The sequence below is a fragment of the Primulina eburnea genome, chromosome 16, assembly GCF_022965805.1.
Source record: "Primulina eburnea isolate SZY01 chromosome 16, ASM2296580v1, whole genome shotgun sequence".
NCBI lineage: Eukaryota > Viridiplantae > Streptophyta > Magnoliopsida > Lamiales > Gesneriaceae > Primulina > Primulina eburnea.
Window position 1 is genome coordinate 781,309 of NC_133116.1, and position 23,986 is coordinate 805,294.

The following is a 23,986-nucleotide window of genomic DNA, read 5'->3' on the forward strand; positions in this document are numbered from 1 at the left end:
TATCTCTCTCTCCAAAGCTTCACCACAAGCAACCAAGCTGTCCCTTGTTGGATACTTAGTTGGCTGTTGGAACGACTGCAACACCACCACTCCCCCTCCTCTTTTTTCCTTGTTTTTCTATCTAATTTAACCCTTTTCTTTTATCTTCTGCTTCTACAAAGTCTCCATTAGCCAGTGTTTAAGCTACGTTCTGCTTTTGGGTTTCTTGTTCAGAGTTGAAGTCATGGAACGAGCTCACCGTTTTATCTCTCCTTCCATCTTTCTTTGATTTATCATTGTAGGGTTTTGTTAATTACCAAATTTAGGGTCTCGGGTTGGTGTGATTAGCAGCGTTTCAAGGTTTTTTTTTGGGAAAAAAAGAGTATCTTAGCTGTGTTAATTTTAGGGTTTATTATTAGATAGATCATAATTACAATGGCGTTTACTGGCGAAGATAAGGAAATTAGGATGCAAAGCTCTTCCCTAGGAAACAATAGCTCTCTTGAAAACTCCAATATTGCTCAACAAGAGAAGGCGAGAGTCGCTGAACCCAATTCCGGTGGCTCCAGACCGAAGCCTACGAACCCTATATTTAACTACCGGGAATGCCTCAAGAACCACGCAGCTAGTATCGGTGGGAACGTCACCGACGGCTGTGGTGAGTTCATGCCCAGCGGAGAAGAAGGAACTCTCGAAGCCCTCAAGTGCGCCGCCTGCAACTGCCACCGAAATTTCCACCGCAAAGAGCATCACGGGGAGTCGGCGGCCGCAGGTGCTACGATGGTTCACCCCCTCCACCTTCCCCCGCCTCTTTCTTCCCCCTCGATGAGCCATCATCGTGTCCGCGTTGGCGGCTCAGGTCATGCTCACTGGAATTCCATGGTGCAGCCAGTGAAGATGGCATTCGGCAGCTCCGGCGGAGGTGGAGTAAGCGCCGGCACTGATTCTTCCAGCGAGGAGCTGGACTTCAACTCCTTACAGGTGGCGCCACCGCCGCCGAAGTTTTCAAGCAAAAAGCGGTTCCGGACGAAATTTACGACGGAGCAGAAGGAGAAGATGATGGTATTCGCTGATAAACTGGGGTGGCGGATTCCCAGAGAAGATGATAGTGAATTGCAGAGGTTTTGCGCTGAAGTTGGGGTCAAAAGACAGGTTTTTAAGGTTTGGATGCATAATAACAAGAGCAATTCTTCCAAGAAAAATCCCCAAGAATTTCAATAATTATCATCATCATATATTAATAATTTGCTTCATTTGTATATTTATTATTATTATCATCATCATTATAGAGACTAATTATATTCTATGAAATTTGCTATATATATTATATAATTTACTGGTCCTTTTTTTAATTCTGCATGCTTAAACACTTTCTGTTCATCAAACTTTCTTGGATCAGATGATTTATGTGTGACATTATGATGGTGGGCTTTGTTTTATTTAACATGTCATTAATTCAAATTTTATAAATCGGGAAAAGAACAAATCTTTATAGGCAAAAACTTATGTGAGACGGTCTCACAGGTAGTATTTGTAAGACGGATCTCTTATTTGGGTCATCAATGAAAAAAATATTATTTTTTATTGTGATATAAATAAGGTTGACTCGTCTCACAGATTAAGATCCGTGAGACGGTCTCACATGATACACACTCCTCTTTATAATTCATGCATTAATGAGTTGATTCTTTTGAGTGATCTTAAATTCCAACTATGATCCAGGAGTACTTATTAATGCCTCAGGCACATTTGATAATTTATGAGCTTCGACATGGGTGGAAACAAATTTTAAATAATGTTTGTTTTTTTTTTTTTTGAAGATTTGTGTTTAATAATGTTTTACCACCTCTTCAACTTTAAGTTCTGAGCCAGTTGTTCCTACAAATTCCTCTTTCTCCTGTTATATTAATTGGTGTTAAAGTTTTCGCCTAAGTTTTGTATAATTTTTTTCCCAGTAGTCTGTTTTTAAGTTGTCAAATTTTGGTTCAATTATTAACAAACATTTGCATATGTCAGCTTAATCAGTTTTTTTTATGTTCATGTGGTTATTATCTGATTCTTGTCAGAATTTGACGCGATATGATTAAAATAAAAAGAATCAAAATTGTTGGATCAAATTTAAACTTTGAGATAGGATTAAAATAAAAAAAAATCAAGATTATTGTATCAAATCGAACTTTAAATATTTAGTAGTGAATGAAAACTCAAAATGAGATAAAATATTTAGTGAATTAAAACTCAAAACGAGGTAAATGAGTTGAGCGAATTTTTTGTTCTCTATAAATGGTCGAGTTCTTAACTAATCCGGCGGCTAAGGGGTTTCGTAAATAGAGTACTTTTAGTATTTCGATCTCGGAAAATTTTGTGATTGAAAATGTTCTACCTGTTATTATTGATTTCATTAGTATTTGGTAAAACATGTATTTAGATAAAATGCAATGGGATGAATATTTGTAGCCAGAGTACCCAATAGGTAAATTTTTTATATATAAATTTCACGAAATTTCTATGGCAAAAAAGAAAAAGAAGTTTACCCAAACTTTTTCAATCGATTAAATTAAAAAATATCAATCGATCAAAAGGCCTGAACGTGTTATATTTGCAATAGAATTTGCAAACGAAATCTGCAACCAGGATTAAAATAAGTGATCATATAAAGACTTGGAAACAAATGTCATGATAGGGTCAAATACATTCTCAAAAAGTCGTTCGAACCCAAGGTCAAAGCAAACAAGACACTTCGATTTATCTCGACAGTGGATAGTAACTATTTGGTCAGAGCAAATAGCTACTTGCAAGAGCATACAAGTTGCAACAAAGACCCAAACCAGTTGAAGAAAAATATATATATCGTCAAATTTAATGGAAACACACACACACACACACAAATATATATATATATATATATATATATATATATATATACAAATATATATATATATATATATATATATATATATATATATATATATATATTTTGTGTGTGATATTTTGTGTGTGTGTTTTTCCATTATCAAAATTTCCATTAAATTTGATATATATATATATATATATATATATATATATATATATATATATATATATATATATATATATATATGACAGGTTTCATGATTAGTCGCTTTTTTTTTTGTCGAAGTTTGATACACATGCATGTAGTATTCAAATAATGACATATAGAATGTATAAATTATTCTTAATCGAAAAAATACATTTGTTCATTTTTATTTTTCTTGCGATGCATGAGAACCAGGTTGGAATTACAAAAGTAAAAACTATGCGAATATCAATAAAATTTAAGTGTATATGAAATCTGCAAGACTGCAACCGTATTCTTCCGATACACACAAAGTGACACCGGAGTTGACACAATAATATGCATATTAAAGCCTTTAGTACACCTAAAAAAAGGTATCGATTTATTTGGTTCTCGAGGAGTCTAAGGATTTGCTTCGCACTTAGCCTAGGTTAACACAATAATATGCATATTTAATTCATTCACCGAAAAAGACACAGCTATAATCTTGACTTGTGAATAACTTGGTTAAGTGAAATTTAGTTTTTTTTTAAAAAAAACTAAATACTTTTTAATTTAAAATTAAATTAGTATATCCAACTATTAGCTCGAATATTTGACATCAAGGCTATTTGGAATAAAATTTAGAGACTAGCTAGTGTTTCAAGCATACTCTCAATTCACTTTTCGGATAATCACAGTACAAAAGATACTGTTCCTTACACATATTTAAATTAAGCTACCAAAATATATGATGCACACCTGCTATGCTTGTAATTATATGAAGATCGATGAGGTAATAATCACCTATTGTATGTATAATTTTTCTTGTTTTATCATATCCAATAGGTGATGTCGTCATCTCATCTGTACTCACGTAAGTGTGCACGATAGATATGTAATATATTAAAACTATATATATTCCCGCGCATATGCTTAGTAAGCTTTACATTTTACGGAGATTCCAACGGTGATAAAGTATTAGCCTTGCACCGGCCAGTTCGCTAGCTACTGTAGCCTGAGATTCTTGAGAAGCCTGTAACAAAAATAGAACGCCAGCCCCGGCAAAAAAAAAGAAATCAAGGATAAATTTCCTGCTTCGAATGTGATTTACACTTTTAAATGAATGTAAACGAACAATGGTAGCTAGCCATGAAAATAAATTGATGATAGTAGAAAAGAAGAGTTGTTTAAATGACCTGTGTTCATTGCCATATCCTCTAGAATTGCTTGAGATAGCTCCATAATTAGGTATAGGGACTCGATCATTTTCTATGTGATTAATGTCTTTAACTAGAGCTTCATAATGTCTCTTCACTTCCTCCGCTGATTTCCCACCAACTGCCTTGGCTATATTATGCCAGCGATCCGGTGTTTCCCTGTCGTATTTCGCCAGTGCCTCTTCGAACTGCTTGTTCTGTCTCGCCGTCCATGCCATGGAACGTGCCGATTGACAAGAACTCGACGCCATTAGCGAGGGAAGAATCTGTATTTGACTAAAAAAAATTAATTGTTGTTTGAGGTATTTGTCGAGCAAAGGTGTACTTTATATATAGGTGAATCAAAGGTAGTGGAATAGGGCAAGTTGACAGAATTTTGTGAATATTAATCGAAAGACAAGATTTTGGAGAATTCTTCAATTAAAAGTCCCTTTTCTGATCTTTTTATAATATCATCATGAGCAAGTGGATTACCAAGAGAATTTCTCCCACATGGTAGGATTAGATCCCTTGATCTGATCAACAAGACATACTATTTAAGATAGATGCCTCAACACATTTAGTTTTTACAAAAAATATGTAATATATTACTACTATGTTTGCATGGTTACGCAGTACGTACAATTAGGTTCGGATACAATATGTATTTGATTCAAATTAATTTGTATCGGTTTAATTGTTATATATCTCACGGATAAATATATATATCGACGAGACATATAAAAAAAATATTTAAGAAATATTCGAGACTCGATTGCTGATGAATTAAATATATGAATCGATCGACCAAGGATCTAAAATTTATTATTTTCCAGTTTGCAGTTAATATAGGCTGATAATTAATATGATGGTGATTTGACTTCAATATAAAGTGTTTTACATGCTAAATTATTCCCCTTGTTCGGAATCATTTTATCAAATCTTGATTTCCATTATTTTTGAAAATTTCTGATGGAACATGTTGCAGTAACGCGATTCTCCAATTGTTAATTTTGAATGTTGACCCTAAAGTTAATTAATTACATAATTTGATAAACTGTATGGTCAGTTTCAATTTAAAAATTCAAAGAAATATATATATATATATATATATATATATATATATATATATATATATATATATATATAAGGGTTGTTACCCTGCACCGGGTGCAGGGTAACCGTGGGCGACAGTTGAGCTGGCGCCCACATGTGCATTTTCTTTTTTTTTAAACAAAGTTTAGCGACGGTTTTTCACATTCCGTCGCTATTATCGACGGAATCTACAAAACCGTCGCTAAACGTCTAATTTTTAAAAAAAGCCCGGACAGAGGGGAACATAGGGACATTCACAAAATCGATTCTCCCGTCCAACCTACCGCCCACAACACAGAAAAGTGAGGTTCAACTGAAGGCAAATCTGGAGATCTCGTGCAAGGTTTTTCCGTGCGCCTCAAATCCGAAGGTAACTCGATGTTGTCGGAAAATTTATCACTCCCGGTAGAATTTGTGCGTGAATGTGTTAGAAAACCTCGGGTATAAAAATATGTGCGTGAATGTAAATCATAGTTGTTAGAAATATTTGGTTCGATGTATGTGTGAATGTAAGTGCGGCTCAAATAAAAATTTTTCCGTGCGCCTCAAAAGCACAGTTTGCTTGAAACCTCACAATTTTATGAATAAAAAGGAATTTAAAAGCTCGAGTTTCTCTCAAACTTTTCTGTGTTGTGGGGCGGTAGGTTGGACGGGAGAATCGATTTTGGTTTTTTTAAAAAAAACAACCTTTAGCGACGGGTTATAATAATCCGTCGCTATTATAAACCGTCGCTAAAGGTTGTTTTTTTTTTTAAAAAAAAGAAAATGCACATGTGGGCGACAGCTGTGCGCCAGCTCAGTTGTCGCCCACGGTTACCCTGCACCCGTCCAACCTACCGCCCCACAACACAGAAAAGTTTGAGAGAAACTCGAGCTTTTAAATTCCTTTTTATTCATAAAATTGTGAGGTTTCAAGCAAACTGTGCTTTTGAGGCGCACGGAAAAATTTTTTATTTGAGCCGCACTTACATTCACTCATACATCGAACCAAATTTTTATTTCTAACAACTTCGATTTACATTCACGCACATATTTTTATACCCGTGGTTTTCTAACACATTCACGCACATATTCTACCGGGAGTGATAAATTTTGCGACAACATCGAGTTACCTTCGGATACTATTGATTTCAAGAACATGCACCAAATTGCACTGTGCATGGAGTGACATCAATAAAATGGAAAGATCAATGGTACATTATCCATCAGAACTTTTGGTAAAATTTTCATGATTATTCATGGAATATATATATATTATAAATTAAAGATCACATAACACTAAACAACAACATTTTTTGATGTTGAAGTCTATATATATATAAATACAAAGATCTTAATATTGTGAAATGAAACCTCAACCGAATAGACTTCATATATATAAATACAAAGATCTTAATATTGTGAAATGAAACCTCAACCGAATAGACTTCAACATCAAAAAATATATATATATATCTATCTCCGCTTGTCGTCAACGTCGACTAATTTTAAAAATTAGGCAAAAACTTGTGTGAGACGGTTTCACGGGTCGTATTTGTGAGACGAATCTCTTTTTTAAGTCACCTATGAAAAAGTATTACTTTTTATGTTAAGAGTATTACTTTTTATTGTGAATATGGATAGGGTTGACCCGTCTTACAGATTATGATCCGTGAGACGGTCTCACATAAGACCTATTCTAAAAATTAATATAGGTGTTGTATGTTTTAGATTGATTTATATATGTTCGATATATTCTTGCTTTTAGCTGTTATTTTAGTTTATATTTACGTTGATTTGCCCATAAATATTATTTTTCTGGAGTATTTGTATTGTAACATTTTTATTTATGGATTTATTTTTAATGATAAAGAAGAGAGAGCCTGGATTTATTTTTAATGATCATAGTTTAAAAACGATGAAGAATATTTGAATAAAAAGTCATAAATTTGGGAAAGAGAAATTCAAAAGGGTTGAATCAATATATTATTGACGAGGATCAAGCAAGGGCGTGACCCCTACCCATGGAAATGAAATTTATTCCAAAAGATAAGATACATAAATGATCATGCACTAACATTTATTCCGGAAACATATACTAGCTTGGTGGATTTGACCTTTATTGATCTATCCATCAATTCCATAGCTAGTTGGGTGAATCTTTATTTTTAATATGGAAAATGATTTTTATTTTTTTTTTTTGTTTATTACCTTTTTTTTAAATTTGGATTTTGGTCCATTAACTTTTCAAATTTTGATTTTGATGCTCTTAACTTTTAATTGTCGCCTATTTTGGTTCGATTTCTGATGCGACATCTAACAAGTCAATAATTTTCGATATTACTTTAACATTTTCGATGTCACGTCAATATTTTTCGATATCACATCAGTATTTTCTAGTGACGTTAGCAATTGAACAAAAATATCGAAAATTAAAAGTTAATGTATCAAAACCAAATTTGAAAATTTAGTAGACCATAACCAGATTAGAAAAAACTATTTTCTCTTTTAATTATTTCAGACCTTGTGTACTCCGTAACAGTGGATAAATGCATTTTCATTGAAATAATAAAATATTATAAGATAACGTTTGATGCATATTTGATGAAAGTGAGATGCGACGTAATTTTTTATTCATCTCATGTTCCTCTCATTTTTTAGTAATCTCAATTTAATAAATTGGAGCATGATGATATTAGATGTGAGTTGCATTACACATTCGTCTCTACCCACATGATATACATATGATAAATATGGTATGAATGAAATTTTACAATTATTACTCATCTTTTATTCATCTCATCCATAGAATCAAAATACGTGACTATATTCGAATGAAATTAGGAGCGATCTATAGTTGAGATCGACTGTGATTAAAAAAAATGAAGAAGAAGAAAAAGAAGAAGAAGATAGGGTGATTTCAAAATTCATATTTGTAGAACAATTCATCATACAATATCAGACCTGAAATTGGACTTTTAATTTTGGAACTTTCGATGAAGTGCCTAATCTGCATCACATGAAGCCTAATTTCAGCGATTCCAAACTCCACCAGCTACATTTCATTGTAAATGTAAGAGGCTCAGCCCACCAGTCAATTTGGGCCACATTTTTTTTAACGGGAAATTGGCATTCAGTCCCCAATCGTCAATTTTTTTTATGTTCAGTCCCTGGATACTTTTTTAGTACCACATTTCCACATGAAGTGTACCACATTTTGTATGACATAGTACCACAATTTTGTGGATAGGGAGTGAACCCAAAGAAATATTTTCATTGGGAATTTTTCACCAACTTCCCTTTTTTTAACTTATTTTTTTTAGTTTTTTTTTTTTAAAAAATAAATTCTGTTTAATTCGTTACTCAATGACTTTAAGAAAAGTTTTGATTTGATATTTGTTTAACTTTGATGATTATTTGTTTATGATTTAGTAATATCGGGGAAAATTAGTATTTTGATTACGTAAGTTGACATGTTTTGGATTTTAGTTATGTAATTTGTTAATGTTTGATTGTTATCAACTCGCTTGTATTTTTTTATTTGTCTTTTATTTTGAAATAACTAAATATTATTTATTTGATATCGATTCTTTCTTAGTAACTCATATGGTGTAAATAAAACCCCTGTTACAAATATTAAAATTTATCTAAGTAAAAATAAACCGGAACGACTTTCTTTATTTCAAAACAAGAGGAAAATTATTTCCATCTTGCTTGTGTATATAATAAATATTTTATTGTCTTCACATTAGTTATGTAAGAGAGCATTAATGTAAAAAAAAACAATATCCGTTGGATAAAAAGTTAAAAAAAAAATTAAGTTACAGATAAAAACTAAATTTTAACAAGTTAAAGATCTAAAATCAAAATATGTCAACTTACAATATCAAAATCTTAATTTTCCCTTATATTGGGACGCAGAATTAAGAAATTTTATCTAAAGATGTTATATGACTATTTTTGGGGCTTTACTCGAATGAATGGACAAACGAATATTTTGATATATATATCTATCAAAATAAGTATTGATAAAAAAGGACCAATTTATTGGGGGGGAAATTGTTTTATTTTTATTCTTCATGTTTGTTTGCGATTTTAGTAATCTATATCGTCAAATTTCAGTGTTAGTTTATTATATTTGTTTTTGACAATTTTACTAATTTTTCCGACAAAAAACCAATGTAGTGCTGATGCGACGCTAATGTTTATAGTGTCACATTATCAATCATGATAAAACAAATGACTGAAATTGCTAAAAATCAGAATACGTGGGACACAAATAGAAATGTTATAAAATAAAAACCAAAATTTCAAAGAGACAAATATACAACACCAAAAAATAATTTTCTCAATTTATTGCTTGGTTTGGATTTTGAATGCTTTAAAATTAAAATTGATTCATGGTAGATGTTTGGTAAGAGGTATATATATATAAGCAAACGAGAGGTGCTTCTCTGTTTATAGGTGAAGCAGGCAAAATCTAGAAACTTCGAGTAAATTGATTAGCCTAGAAAATTAGTAAAAAAAAAAAAAATTTATGACGTGTGTATGAAAAGAAAAATTATCTTTCTAATAAAAATATCGCTAAAAAAATCGGTTTTATCAATGAAATTAAATCGAAAAGACAATTTTATTATATCCGAAAATTTATCTAACTTAAATGTCATAATATGTCACGAAATTGATTGTGATATCGTTTTAAGGTAACATTAGTGTGAAATATGATACGAGTTATTTAATATAAAATGTATTCATATGATTAAAAGATTCATACTTGACAATGAATAATAATCCACTGTTTGGGTAAAAATTCATCAAGTGAGTGACCTGCTAACCTCAAACAACACCTACCAAGCAAGGAGTTGGTGTACCAATTCATGTAAAATAGAGTTTCTTAACTTGAAATGATTTGAGTTCAAAAATTATAAAAATATATTAAGCACCTACCATTTGCTTGAATGCTACGTAAAGTCCTCGCTGTCATCTAAGGCTCTCGCATGCCTAAAGCAATGAATAAGAGTGCTATCTCGTCTATATACACTAATGTTACCATTACTCTTTTAATCAGGACGTTATCATGATTATTGTTCACGCTAGCACCAAATTTTTTTTTTTTAAATAATATTTTTTCACGGGTGATTAAATAAGATATAAGTCTCATAAAATTGACTAATCATACCGATTCACAAATTGATTTTACGACTAAATACTGCGTGTTAAACATTCATGACTGAATTAATTAGTTGATATAAAATATAATAGGTGAAACATATATATCGCTTGTAGTGTGAGCGTCTCGTGTATATATAGCCTAAACGGGACTCAAACTAGCACCATCTTTTCAAAGAAAAAGCAAGAAAATGGCCGAGAGGAGCAAGATCCTGATCATCGGAGGAACAGGGTACATCGGCAAATTTGTATTGGAAGCAAGCGCCAAATCCGGCCACCCCACGTTTGCTTTGTTAAGAGAGAGCACCATCTCTGATGCTGTTAAAGGCAAAATCGTCGAGGGTTTCAAGAAATCCGGTGTCACCATTCTCATTGTATGTTTTTGTACTCATTTTGGATTCCATAAAATGATTGCTTCTTTATATGCCCTGTCGAGTAATCTTAAAAAGGTTGGATCATGTGTGCTTAAGAAATTATATATGCAGGGTGATTTGTTTGATCACGAGAGCTTGGTGAAGGCTATAAAGCAAGTGGATGTGGTCATATCCACCGTTGGTAACTTTCAGTTGGCTGATCAAGTGAAGATCATTGCTGCTATTAAAGAAGCAGGGAATGTTAAGGTTGGCTTGATTTTCCTGTTTTTCTTGATACCTTCTTTTGTAACTTGGATGATTTCCAAAGAGTTTGGAGCCAGATATCACACTTTCAGGATATTCATGCATAAGTTTTTTCTTCTTCAACTTTTTTAGCAAAAGTTTGGCCGATAATTTATTGCTCAATATGTCTTCCCTACGTGTAATCGGGAAGATATGACAAACTATTGTTTATAGATATATATCGTCACAAGTTTTAAGGACAAGAAAGTGCTGTGTACAATCTAGTCTCTTGTATATCAGTGATGTCTTGTGTAGTGTAAGTTCCTTAATTGTTGTCCAACTCTTGTGACTTGAGGTTATTGCTCTCTTATATTTCTCCAAAAAAACATACTATTTTTGTTCTATGTTGTAGAGATTCTTTCCTTCGGAATTTGGGAACGATGTAGATCGCGCGCGTGCTGTTGAACCAGCAAAGTCTGCATTTGAAACTAAAGCTCAAATCCGCAGAGCAATTGAAGCGGAAGGAATACCATACACCTATGTGGCATCCAACTTTTTCGCGGGATATTCGCTCCCAACGCTAGTTCAACTAGGTGCTACTGCTCCCCCAAGAGATAAAGTGATTATCTTAGGAGATGGTAACGCTAAAGGTATGATAATTTTACACACACACACACACACACATATATATATATATATATATGTGCGTGTGCGTGTGCGTGTGCGTGTGCGTGTGCGTGTGTTAACTTCATTCAAATAGCATAGTCTCAATCATCCGTCAAAGAAATAAACCATTTTGTCCCCGGTTTGCAGCTGTGTTCAATTATGAGCTCGATATCGGCACATATACGATCAAAGCAGTGGATGATCCCAAAACATTGAACAAGATTCTGTACATCAAGCCACCTAAGAATATCTATTCATTCAATGATCTTGTTTCGTTATGGGAGAAGAAGATTGGTAAAACAATTGAGAAAGAGTATGTTCCCGATGAACAAGTCTTGAAACAAATTGCAGAAGCTCCAATCCCTATCAACATCATACTCTCTATCAACCACTCGATTTTTGTGAAGGGGGATCAAACATATTTCAAGATCGAGCAGTCGTTCGGGGTTGAGGCCTCGGAGCTGTATCCAGAGATTGAATATAAAACAGTGGAAGAGTATCTTGATCAGTTTGTGTGATGTGCCTATGATATTGTTGTGTGTGTCTCTGCTTATTTATCTGTTTCTACAAATCAGTCTCAATCTCGAATGTGATCGAGCACAATTAAAACAGCTTACAAATTTGTATAAAGTGCTTGCTACTTGCTATATTATATAAGTTAGTTAATAACCAATAATACAACAGATGTAGCCAAATCAATCAATTTTTTTTAAAAAAATAGCTTTATGTTCTGATAAACAAGTAGTTTTTTATGTGAGTTAAAATCATTTTATTCAATCGTTTCAAAAAAAGCTACTTATTGATAAATATGTTTAAAGTTATAATTTACTTATATTTTTTTATATAAAAATAATTAATTATTGATATTGACCAAGACTAAAATCTCAAAATAACCTTTTATGACAAAAACTTGTGTGAGATAGTCTCATGGATCGTATTTGTGAGACGGATTGAAAAAGTACTATTTTTTATGCTAAAAATATTATTTTTTATTATGAATATAGATATAGTTGACCCGTCACACAAATTATGCCGTCTAACATGAGACTCACTCTTATATTTAAGTGGCAGGCAAGTCCTGTAACCCTCGACACCAAAAAGGCAGCTGAAAAAAGACCACAGACGGGGAATCAATCAAGATTCCGTTCATATTCTAAGAGCGAAGAATCAATAAAAATCAATACTGAATGGGGAGTTTGGGGCGGGCAGTATATTCGCTTGGGCACTGGATTCGAGAAACGGGGCAATCCATTGATCGCCTGGGCAGCCGTCTCCAGGGAAATTACTATCTCCACGAGCAACGTAAATCCCTCTTTATTATTTGGAATTATTTTTGGGGATCTCATCGATGACCCACATTTTGTTTCGAATTTATGGATTGGGTTGAATGCCGATTTAAGAGATGCTGAACGTGTTGTTTTGGTTCATGGGTTGCGTTGTGATTTGTATAGTTTTAGTTCTTTTGAGGTTTTTGCACGAACCGTAATATTCTTCGAGCTTGGCGGAGAAAGGAAAATCTTGGGGACAGAGAATTTTCTGGTTGAGGCGTTGTTGATCTTTTCCCTCATGTTTAAGAGAGAAAACATCAAATTTAGTTTCTATCGGGAAATTATCGGGAGTGTGAGAGAGACTATTTAAAAGGATACTTGGGGTGGATTATTAGAGTTAAAATTTGGATATCAGAAATAGTTCTTAGTGTTTTTTTTTCAACATTTTTTAGTTACCCCAAATAATTCATCTGCAAGGAATGCCTAAAAACTTTAATTTCTTGAGGGAAAAAAATTGTAGCGTATCATCATTTCACAAATGTTGTTTTCTCAAGATTTTGGTGTGCGACAGTAAAAAGCTGCACCTGACTCAGCATGTGGTAGCTGTGAACCTCGGCGTAATTTTCATAATCTGCATATGTGGTGGCCTCTGTCTGAACATATGGAATTAGTCATATATTATGTTCTTTGTTGTCCATCATATCATATTTACCAAGGCTAATCTAATAACTTTGCTAGGAAAATCCTGTAGGATTTTGTTGGGAAATAGTTGCAAGGAGAAAAGTCCTTGTTATTGTTGAAATGTTGAGCGGAAAAAAGATCTGCAGAGTCTTGATTATTAGAAAAACTAATAGTAGATATCAAAATGGTGAGGTACAGATCCCATTCCGCAGATTTTCTTTTCTTTGTTCTTTTGTCTAGCACTTCTGGCCATAAAGCTCCAACTCTTTCATATTTAGCGTTTTTCCACTTCAACCTGAAATTTCTAATTTTTTTTGGCTATTTATGAATCATTATTTTGAAGTAGTCGTGCTAAAACTTGCCAGTATATTTTTCTGCCATGTTTCAAATTATGACAATTGATTTGTAATCTTCTTTCCAGCGCCTTCAGTGATTTATTGCTTTCTTACGTCCATCATTTCATAGTCACTTGTTTTTAGTGTCTAGGCATCGAACTTTGATGAACCTTTTTGATAAGTCTCCGGTAGTGGATATGGATGCTTTTGTTGCCCCAAGTGCCTCTGTCATCGGTGATGTCCGAGTTGGACGAGGATCTTCTATATGGTATGGGTGCGTCCTTCGAGGTAGGTTTCAATCAAGAACCCATAGTGATACCTGTCAAGTATTTCCTGTTACACTGATATTGAATTCAATTAAGCTTCCTTGATTGAATCGACCTACTTTCATTTGATAAATAAGCATACAAATTGACTCTATCATCAATCAAGGTTTTTTCATGTTTTCTGGATGCAGGGGACGTCAATGGCATCACTGTTGGGTCAGGGACTAACATACAGGACAACTCTCTTGTTCACGTGGCAAAATCTAACCTAAGCGGGAAGGTGCTACCCACTATTATCGGAGATAATGTCACCATTGGTGAGTGATCTCTTGCTTGTCTTGTTGGAAATTAGTCAAAAAAAAATTTTTAACACAAAATAACACTAAAATAGTAGTTCCATAATTGTCTGCGTCTTGCTTTGAACCTGATTTCCAAAATATGGTTACATAAGATTTGGATGCACAGGTCATAGTGCTGTTATACATGGCTGCACAATCGAGGATGAGGCTTTTGTTGGTATGGGAGCTACCTTGCTTGATGGCGTGGTCGTGGAGAAACATGCCATGGTCGGTGCAGGATCGCTTGTGAGACAAGATACGAGGGTCCCTTTTGGGGAGGTATGCTTTTATTTGCCCTTGAGAACCTAAACATCTAGCAAAAAATGTGGATTCTAATTGTTAATTGGGATTTGAGTTAATCTAGGGATGCTTGTGAGTTGGGCGCATGATTCGAGGAAATGATTTGTTCTTTCCTGATTCCATAGGCTCCTATTTGTTCTCTGTCTCTGATTATGTCTATTTTACCATCGTCTTTCAATTTTGTATAATTTGACTCAAATTTATATATATTTATGCTTATTGGTGTTGCATCGATTTTTAGGCGTGACTGAGATCTATAGCAATATGGTGCTGGTTTATTACAGGTGTGGACTGGTAATCCTGCAAAATTTCTTAGGAAACTTACTGACGAAGAAATAGCTTTCATTTCCCAATCAGCCACAAATTACATCAACCTTGCGAAGGTCCATGCTGCTGAAAATGCCAAGCCTTTTGACGAAATTGAGTTCGAAAAGGCATTGCGCAAGAAATATGCTCGGCGTGATGAAGAGTATGATTCAATGCTTGGGGTGGTTCGCGAAACTCCACCAGAACTTGTTCTTCCAGATAGCATTCTGCACAAGTCCCAAAAGGCTGTTCAATGAGAATTTTTTCATTTGGCTGTTTTGACCTCGGTTTGTGCAGATTTTGAGATTACAATTCACCACTCTTCACAAATTAAACGAGGACTTGCGTTGATTGGATGCATCCAATTTACAACGGGAACCATGCTGTAGCCCATATATGCACGAGGATACCTGTATTTGAGATAGTGTGTTACACAATTAGTTTTCTGAATTATATTTTGCCATGATACGTTATGGCACTGCTTTGCTTCCTGTTACAACGAGGTCTTTTAAAAAAAAATAGTTATACTTAATGTGATTGGTCATATTTATGATAAAAACTTGTGTAAGACAGTCTCACGGATAATATTTTATAATACAGATCTCTGATTTGGATTATCTATGAAAAAAATATTATTTTGTCAATTAAGAGTGATACTTTTTATTTTAAATATCAATAGAGTTAATCCGTCTCACAAATATAGATTCATGAAATCATCTTACAAAAGATCTACTTCATATTTTTATCTAGCATATGATAATCTCATAATTTTCGATATTTTTTAACCGAAACAATTCAAAATCAAATTTTGAATTGAAAATAGCACGAAATGGTAACAAATGTCATCAATCTATTCTGGAAAAGGAAAAATTGACCGAGTATGGAGCATGTTACAACAGATAAATCGAATCGTTGAAATGGCTAGGATGTATCAATGCAGCTCAACAAAACAATAGTATCCTTCTGCTCCAGCATTTCAGTCTATAAAAAAGGGGATATTTTGTAAACATGTCAATTTTTAACAAGAGATGCGGTGATATTAAACAACGTTATCAGATTCAGATATCCATTGGAGCAGCCCCTTGGTCAGCAGGGGTAGCAGCACCTGTATCAGCATCACCAGCTTGATCTGGAGCAGCAGCCTCGTCAGTAGTGTTATCTTCACTTACAAGCTCAAGTTCATTGATCAAGGATTGCACAGTTTCTTGATCCAGTATATGGAACGCCTCCCCTACTCCCATTACGGCAATTGTGCATATCGAGTTCGACATTTTCTCTCCTTGTATAGTTTCCCTCAATGCAAAAAGTGCATCCTTGATCAGATTATCTCGTGATGATTCCATGAAACTCTCAAACTTCCGTTCTAAGTAAGTTTTGGCAGCCTGTGACCGAGATCCAATCGCAAATGCTTGATATTCAAAGTAATTGCCACTTGGACAGTTGTAATATAGGTGAGCTCCAGATTCATCAAGACCACCGACCAGCAGACCAACACCATAGGGTCGCTTCCATGATCGCTGTGTGCAGACCTGCATAATGGTTAACCAGAACGAAAGAGTAATTACTTTTACCAGATAATAAACAAAACTTCTGCAATTAAAAATTGAAAAAAGGGGATGGCAGCCACTTTGACATGTCAACACTTAACTCGCCTTTTTACCAGATTTATTTGTGGAAAACCAGAATTCTTCCTCAATAACACATTTGATAATAGTCAGAAGAAACAAACTTCATCAAGGGTGGGTGCTATAATGGTTAAGTAGCACACTACCAGATACTTGAAATGGACATCAATAAGAAATCTACATCTAAATCTGATATAAAAAATGCAGCAGCAACTCACCAAGGAACAGAGAAGTTCATAACCCACCATCATCAGTGGAGCAATCCATCAAGAAATAAATGCATGGGTCCCTTTTAAGTTTTAACCTTATTACTAATGGATATTTAACTTGGATTGACATTTGAGAAGCAGCTTTACAAAGCTGTTCTCAAAAGTTGACCGAGGATTAAAAAGATCATTTTTAGCACCATTGTTCATCGGTAAATCAGCAGATTCAAGGATAGTACAGATCATACTTCAGGATAATAACCAATAAAACGCCAACTAAATTGCTTATTTCCAATTGAAATAATCCCCAATCTTAAATTCTTCAATCTTACCTAGGTAACAATTTGCAATCACAAATTCAAAGACTACCAGTTCTCAAATACAACCCTAACTCAAAATCGGCCAACCATTTTATATTTATCACACAATAATCAACAAAATATCAGTACAGTCGGAAAACACATTAGCAACTTACTGAAACAAAAAATCAAACCTGAGCTTTGTCAGCAAGCTGAACAACAAGACGCCCGACGGGGAGCTGCGACTCGTATGTGTAGGAATAATTGATGCACTCATTGCGCATGTATCTGGAGAGGACGCGACCGTCGGCGGTGAGCCCAGCAATGGCGACGCCGATGTGGTCGTCGACCTTGAATATCTTCTTCTGGTGAGAAGAAAGCTCGGAGCTGGCCTTATTAACGCACGCCAAGACTACGTGTGTCTTCGATCTCAGTCCTATCGCAGCCGACCCTTGCTTCACCGCCTCCATTGCATATTCTACTTGAAACAACCGCCCCGCCGGAGACCATGTCGTCACATCGGTGTCGTACTGGTTTCTGAACATATTTGGATGGTAGATTCGGTGATTTGTACTCTGTCCTACTTTCTTTGAGATTGGCTATTACCTTCGTAGCAGTCTAGCAGAGGAGAATTGAAAGGGAAGGGTTTTTGATTGATTTTGCCTGCCTTCGTCTTCAAGCCAAGAATTGGCTGGAAATGGATCTATTACGGGCCTAAAAGGAGTCTAGTTTGAACTAAAGAATTCAAGGGCCCAATTTCCTTGTAGCCCATAAAATAGCCCAACAATCAGAACCAAATCTATTAAAGAAGTCCAGTTTGAAAGAAATAATTAAAGGAGCGAGGTCCTTTTAGCCCATATCATAGCCCAACAATCAGAACGAAATATATTAAAGAAGTCCAGTTTGAAAGAAAGAATTAAAGGACCAAGTTCCTTGCAGCCCATAATAATGCCCAATTATTAAACAAAGAGATCCACTATTCGATATTTTAATTTGTGAAGCGCTCGAGAAATTAATAAATCAGCTTTGCATTTGAATTTAAAATCGCTTTCGTAATATATACTAGCCATGTGATAGTACTATCAAACAGGTCAATCCAGGCCAGCCCTCACTCGTGATGGGTTGTAAAATCCTCAACTCACCCAATCTAAGGTGAGTTTCGAATCAACTCACAGATCAACCAATCCATAAAAATGAAAAAAAAAAAAAATATATATATATATATATATATATATATATATATATATATATATATATATATATAAACATGAAGCGTCATTTGGTTCAAAAGGGTAGTAATTATTCGTATTCTTAATAAAAAGTAGTTCAAACATAAATTTTGAAGAAGCAGTTTCTAATCCAAATGCACAAGAAGCACAAAATGGAAAGCCAAGGCCAAGATTTATTTATTCACAACTTTTTTAACTTATAGCATACAAGGAAAATCTAATTATTTACGCAGGCAAACGGGTGTATGTTCAAAGTTGGTCTGTAGCCGCTGCAGGAGTTCCATTGTTATATGACTGCTCCATCTCTAATGGTGGAGTTCTTCAGTATGACTGTAATCCCAGATCGAATGTAAAATCCTTCGTCTGCTCTATCTGCTTCTATGACACCCTAATACGTCCAATAATTAAGATATTTTTGCACTGAGACATTTCCAGTACATGAACTTTGAGACCTAGCTATGATCAGCAAGTTAGAGATAACGATGTAAACAGAAACTTACATCTTTGTTTGTGATTATCACCTCCTTCCCAATCTTTGCATTTTTGTCGATTATACAATTTCTTCAAGAAAATTTCACAAACCATTTCAGTACAAATGTTAACACTAGAATAGAATAAATCAAGAAAAAGTGCAATTGCCTGATTTTTGTATTACGTCCCACACCGATTGGAACCTTCCCCTGTGCTAGAACAGCTGCAATTTCAGATTCCGTTTGATAATAGTCTGCACCCATCATCATGGTATCCTGAAATTTAATATGCAAGACGGTTTTGAAACTGGATATAAAAACTCGTCCACTTTAAACCGAAAGATGTTCAGAACTAGAACCAAGTGATTTTAGCACATACTACTGACCTTGAGCTCGACACCATAGTCCAAGCGTGACCGTATGCCTACAATGGAATGCTCTACGCTACATTCCCGTAAAAAACAGCCATGCGAAATTATCGCATCCACTAACTGCAAAAAACAGAGTTCATAAGATAAACCCAAACAAGATGCAAAGAGAACATTTGCCAAATACTGCATCCATACCTTGCATTTTTCCACTTTAGTAGGTGGCAAGAATCTTGGAGACGTATAGAAAGGGGTTTTTGGATCATTGAAATCAAATTTTGGGGGCTGCAAAAAGAACATGGGCCACATTAAGCTTGTCACTCTATCTAGCCAGCATTAAAATAACTTTTATTTTCAGATTCCGTTGTCTTGGTTTTTCAAGCTAAAGTGGAACAGTGGTTCGAAGAACATTCTTGGGAAATGACATATAACCTGCTCTGTGAGTGCCAAGTTGGCATCAAAGAAGGATTTTATGGTTCCAATGTCTTCCCAGTAGTCGTTAAATAGAAATGCCTGACAAAAGGATGCATCGTTAGTGACTGCCAATTTGAAGTCGCGCTACAAAAAGGTTCTTGTCAGATCTCACCTGAATATTGTGATCCTTCACAGCAGAAGGAATAATTTCAGAGCCAAAGTCGTTGCAGGAAGGATAATTCCATTTTAAAAGCTTTAGCAGGATGTCCGTCTTGAACACATATACACCCATTGATGCAATGTAAGGAAATCTTTTAGCCTCGTGCTGAGATAGTCCTAGACGAGAGGTGTCAACTTGCTGAAGAATATTTTCAAATAGTTGAAAAGTAAACATGTTAGAAAAAGGCTGAAAGAAAGAACTACAAAATGCAACTATAGAGCTCTGCTTCAACCACTTTTTAGGAAACGGAAAAAGTGATTTGCTTTTCCAAAGCATTTCTTAATGAAGTAGTTTTAAAGTTAAAGTGATTTTATATCCGATTTCAAACTCACAACATGCCAATGAGAAGAAAAGCAACTTCATATTAGTCACATAAATAATCAATATGCAGTTATTGAAGCCAAATCTGAGAGAGCAATGCTTAGGACATTTAAGCTTAGATAATTAGGTTCATAGAGCGAACTGATTACCATTTCTTTCAATGCGGAGCCCTTTGGTTTCTCAGCAAAGTGAATAATACGTCCAGTATCATCAATTTTCATCAAACAAAAGTCTGATGCTCGACTGAAATGACAAAAAGTACCAAGACCTGAATATATGGTGATTTGAGGCCGAGCAAAGTTCTTTGGATGAATAATAAAATCTCGGCCTTTTATTGAGTCATAGTCAAAAAGATGAATAAAGCATGTACCTATCATCCATGGGTACACACGACACTGTGATGTCTGCATTTGTATCTATATGTTTCTGCAAGTACATTGTTCATCATAATACAAGTATTGATAATTAAACAAGTAATACCTTTGTTTGCAAGTCACAAAAGTACCTGAATGAATTCCATATAATCCATCCGGTATAGATGGTCTCCAGACAAAATCAAGATGTTCTCAAGTTTCTTGTTTTTGGCATCCTACAATCAGCAAAGTTAGCCAACTCTAAACATATTGGTGAGGACAGTTTGAATACACACCTCAAAAACCCATATAAATTGTCGGACAGCATCTGCGGTTCCTTGAAACCATCTTTTTCCTGTCTCCCCGGGTGTCTGTGTAGCAGCTAGAACCTGTTCCCACAATATAATTTCTCAAGAAGTTACTACATGCTTTGGTTTTTTAAGTCACTATCAGCCGTTGACAGTGTCCTGTGAATATATCCCAATGGGATAATGAGGCATCTTACCTCAACAAAACCATCTCCAAAATTTAGGCCATTTCCGAAATTATATAACCGAGCAAGGTGCCGATTGAGGGAGAAAGAATTGAACTGAGTTAAAATGAAAATCTTTCTTATCCCGCTGTTGATGCAGTTACTCATGGGAACATCAATTAGCCTATAACAACCACCAATTGGGACCTGCACAAAACAAAGCATTCACACACAATGTGATTCGACTTATTATAACCGTGTTAAAATCTGATAGCTGGTGACAAATATCGATTCCTATGTCGAAACTTTTAAACTTTAACAACTTTTTGTCCAACATTCACCGAGTATCAATAGTACATATTAAAGAGGGCGACAGAACATGAATTTGCCACTGATATATGTTTTACTCGTAACATGGTTTTAAAAATGACATCAAACAGCAAGACCACTTATATTACCTATTAAACTAACAAAAAAAAATCCAACAATCAAATTGAGCATTGATCTTTTCTTACAGCAGGTTTAGCTCTTCTGCTTGTAAGAGGAAAGAGGCGAGTACCAGCACCTCCGCCAAGAATGACCGAGGCAACAGAAGTCGGATCTGCCATTGGACGCTCCTCAACAAATGATGACGATTCAAATGGCTGAAATAACCGAATTTTAGTAGCAAAATAAATCTTGAAATTCAAACCTAATAAACATTCGTTCTGCAAATAAAATATCATTCAATTAGTGGTCAAAATTTACCACCATTTCTTTGTTAATATCACGTGTCAGAACAGAGAATGCAACTCCAGAATTGGAATTTCTTGACCTTTTTCCACAAATATTCTTTGTCCCGATTCCAAAATTTTTCCTCAAACTCGGTCCGACATTTCCTCCCAAAAACCTATCATTTCCCTTGCTTAAACCCTCGTTGATTCGTGCTGGTAGCACCTTAGCTTTAATGGCGGCACAGCAGGAATAATCCATTTTTACTAAAATAACAGAAAAAACTTAATTAATTTAAATGTTAAACAAATAACAAAGAGAATCCCGTGAGCTGGATAGAATTTTACTATAATTGGACAGGAACCTGAAGGCGCAACTATTGTTGGCCAAAAGATCGCAGATTCTGAAAGAGAACATAAAGCTTTGCAGAAAATAACTCGAAAGACAATAGCACTTTTACTTTAAAATATATTATAAAAACTACCCAAAAAAAAAAACAGATCAGAAACCACCTGATAAAAAACAAGAAAAGGGAAAAAAAACTAAGACAACGTCAAGAAAGAAGCGATCAAAGAACACATTCAGAAGCCATAATTGAAGAACCAATATTTGTACCAGAGGATCGAAAATCTGCAGCAAAAGCTCAATGCATGTGATTCAAGAAGATGGGCAGTACAAGAAAAGGTGTGAATAACATGATTTAACGAAAAGGGGTCGTGGAGGTAACGTTAATTTTTCACGATTGGTGAATTTTTCATGGTGAAAAATACAAGAAACATATAATCATATAAGAAAGATCTGATTTTTACGTTTTGAAATTTATGCATTCAAGTCACAAAGTGAGTCGGCTATACAAGAGTTAAGAGAGTAACGGGGAGTCACTGATACATCAGCTTCAAATTCCCATAAATGTTTGGGAACCACAAAATTAGTGAAGATGAACTTGTATTTAATTATTATTACTTTATATTAGCCACAAGATTATTATATCGTTTTTGACTCTGACACATTACGATTTTTTTTTTAAATTTTTTGGTGTTCTTTTGGAATGCGCCAGTTGTACGATTAGATTTCATTCCATTTTTTCATATTATTATTATTATTATTATTATAAATATATACTTTTTGATTATCAATGAATGAAGATCAAGATGAGCTGAACGATTACCACTCATCTTTATTAATTTATATAAAATTTATATTTTTTTTATAAGGACAAGTTTGGATAGAAAAATCGTAATTTAACCAAAAAAAAAACACTTAAATAAATTACAAATTTTATTTATTTTTATTTTAAAATATAAATAGTTTTGATGTTTTGATAAATATTGAAAAGTTTTTTTGTTTTTTCAATTAAACTAGAAGTAAAAGCGGAAGCGTAAGCAGGAGGAATTCTAGTCTCTAAAAAGAATATTTCTCTTGTGAGACGGTCTCACGAATCTTTATCTGTGAGACGGGTCAACCCTATCGATATTCACAATAAAAAAAAATATTCTTTTTATTATCATAAAAAGTAATATTTTTTCATGGATGACCCGAATAAAATATCCGTCTCACAAAATACGACCCATGAGACCGTCTCACAAAATACGACCCATGAGACCGTCTCACACAAATTTTTGCCTTCTAAAAATATATTCTTTTAAGTACTTTTCAAGCTTTTGTAACTATACAATACACATTTTAAGAAAAAAAAATTTCCCTTTGTCTGATGAATTCTCCCATCAAACATACTCTAAATCGAGTTTTGTCAAGTCATAATCAATTTTGATTTTTGATTTATTTTTCATAAGTTGATGATAAATCTACACTTTGATATTTTGCAAAAAAATTATCAATTTATAGATCATATTCAAAACAACTAATACAGACAAATCAACACTTTGATATTTTTATTATATCAATACACACACAATTCTCATATGTGATATGTTTTGTGTAAACAATTTTTGTATATTTATTTCGTTCTTTTTTCCCTTTTCCCTTCGACTCCATTTAGCAAATTATTTTTATATTTTGTATATTTATTTTATTTAAATTTTTTTTAGAAATCAAGAAACCTATTCTAGTTCGATGATAAAGTTGCTTTTTTACTTCCCATTATC

General features: G+C 34.2%; 6 protein-coding genes across 10 annotated transcripts; 3 read left to right on the forward strand and 3 right to left on the reverse strand.

Moving 5' to 3' along the window:
• On the forward strand, nucleotides 1-1,393 carry LOC140817453 (zinc-finger homeodomain protein 2-like). Its single transcript, XM_073177140.1, has one exon. It carries the CDS (start codon nucleotides 415-417, stop codon nucleotides 1,198-1,200), a length of 786 nt encoding a protein of 261 aa, XP_073033241.1. The 5' UTR covers nucleotides 1-414; the 3' UTR covers nucleotides 1,201-1,393.
• Nucleotides 1,394-3,651: 2,258 nt separating this feature from the next.
• On the reverse strand, nucleotides 3,652-4,551 carry LOC140816674 (protein RADIALIS-like 3). The gene is made up of 2 exons (XM_073176066.1): nucleotides 4,195-4,551; nucleotides 3,652-4,031 (listed from the first exon to the last, which is right to left on the reverse strand). The coding sequence occupies exons 1-2, from the start codon at nucleotides 4,464-4,466 to the stop codon at nucleotides 4,004-4,006; spliced, it is 300 nt and encodes a 99-aa protein (XP_073032167.1). The 5' UTR covers nucleotides 4,467-4,551; the 3' UTR covers nucleotides 3,652-4,003.
• Nucleotides 4,552-10,578: 6,027 nt separating this feature from the next.
• Nucleotides 10,579-12,329, forward strand: LOC140816455 (isoflavone reductase-like protein). Its single transcript, XM_073175730.1, has 4 exons — nucleotides 10,579-10,811; nucleotides 10,923-11,057; nucleotides 11,446-11,683; nucleotides 11,847-12,329. The coding sequence occupies exons 1-4, from the start codon at nucleotides 10,629-10,631 to the stop codon at nucleotides 12,215-12,217; spliced, it is 927 nt and encodes a 308-aa protein (XP_073031831.1). The 5' UTR covers nucleotides 10,579-10,628; the 3' UTR covers nucleotides 12,218-12,329.
• A 453-nt stretch (nucleotides 12,330-12,782) lies between these two features.
• LOC140816456 (gamma carbonic anhydrase 2, mitochondrial-like) lies at nucleotides 12,783-15,810 on the forward strand. Of its 2 annotated transcripts, XM_073175732.1 has the most exons (6): nucleotides 12,881-13,001; nucleotides 13,522-13,840; nucleotides 14,128-14,271; nucleotides 14,441-14,566; nucleotides 14,715-14,866; nucleotides 15,172-15,810. In XM_073175732.1, exons 3-6 carry the CDS (start codon nucleotides 14,148-14,150, stop codon nucleotides 15,448-15,450), a joined length of 681 nt encoding a protein of 226 aa, XP_073031833.1. In that variant the 5' UTR covers nucleotides 12,881-13,001; nucleotides 13,522-13,840; nucleotides 14,128-14,147; the 3' UTR covers nucleotides 15,451-15,810. The 2 variants fall into 2 exon arrangements, with proteins under 2 accessions (XP_073031832.1, XP_073031833.1); XM_073175731.1 differs by lacking the exon at nucleotides 13,522-13,840 and having other exon boundaries at nucleotides 12,783-13,001.
• Nucleotides 15,811-16,023: 213 nt separating this feature from the next.
• Nucleotides 16,024-18,013, reverse strand: LOC140817099 (proteasome subunit alpha type-1-B-like). The gene is made up of 2 exons (XM_073176691.1): nucleotides 17,518-18,013; nucleotides 16,024-16,722 (listed from the first exon to the last, which is right to left on the reverse strand). The coding sequence occupies exons 1-2, from the start codon at nucleotides 17,866-17,868 to the stop codon at nucleotides 16,252-16,254; spliced, it is 822 nt and encodes a 273-aa protein (XP_073032792.1). The 5' UTR covers nucleotides 17,869-18,013; the 3' UTR covers nucleotides 16,024-16,251.
• Nucleotides 18,014-18,736: 723 nt separating this feature from the next.
• LOC140816888 (glucose-1-phosphate adenylyltransferase large subunit 2, chloroplastic/amyloplastic-like) lies at nucleotides 18,737-22,804 on the reverse strand. 4 transcript variants are annotated; one of them, XM_073176380.1, is made up of 15 exons: nucleotides 22,691-22,804; nucleotides 21,918-22,147; nucleotides 21,686-21,814; nucleotides 21,204-21,377; nucleotides 20,995-21,087; nucleotides 20,851-20,934; nucleotides 20,716-20,771; nucleotides 20,495-20,588; nucleotides 19,977-20,162; nucleotides 19,823-19,903; nucleotides 19,589-19,675; nucleotides 19,409-19,513; nucleotides 19,192-19,298; nucleotides 19,053-19,113; nucleotides 18,737-18,940 (listed from the first exon to the last, which is right to left on the reverse strand). In XM_073176380.1, exons 2-15 carry the CDS (start codon nucleotides 22,140-22,142, stop codon nucleotides 18,839-18,841), a joined length of 1,584 nt encoding a protein of 527 aa, XP_073032481.1. In that variant the 5' UTR covers nucleotides 22,143-22,147; nucleotides 22,691-22,804; the 3' UTR covers nucleotides 18,737-18,838. The 4 variants fall into 4 exon arrangements, with proteins under 4 accessions (XP_073032481.1, XP_073032483.1, XP_073032480.1 ...); XM_073176382.1 differs by lacking the exon at nucleotides 22,691-22,804 and adding an exon at nucleotides 22,497-22,684 and having other exon boundaries at nucleotides 21,921-22,147; XM_073176379.1 differs by lacking the exon at nucleotides 22,691-22,804 and adding an exon at nucleotides 22,497-22,684.
• Between the last annotated feature and the right edge of the window lie 1,182 nt (nucleotides 22,805-23,986).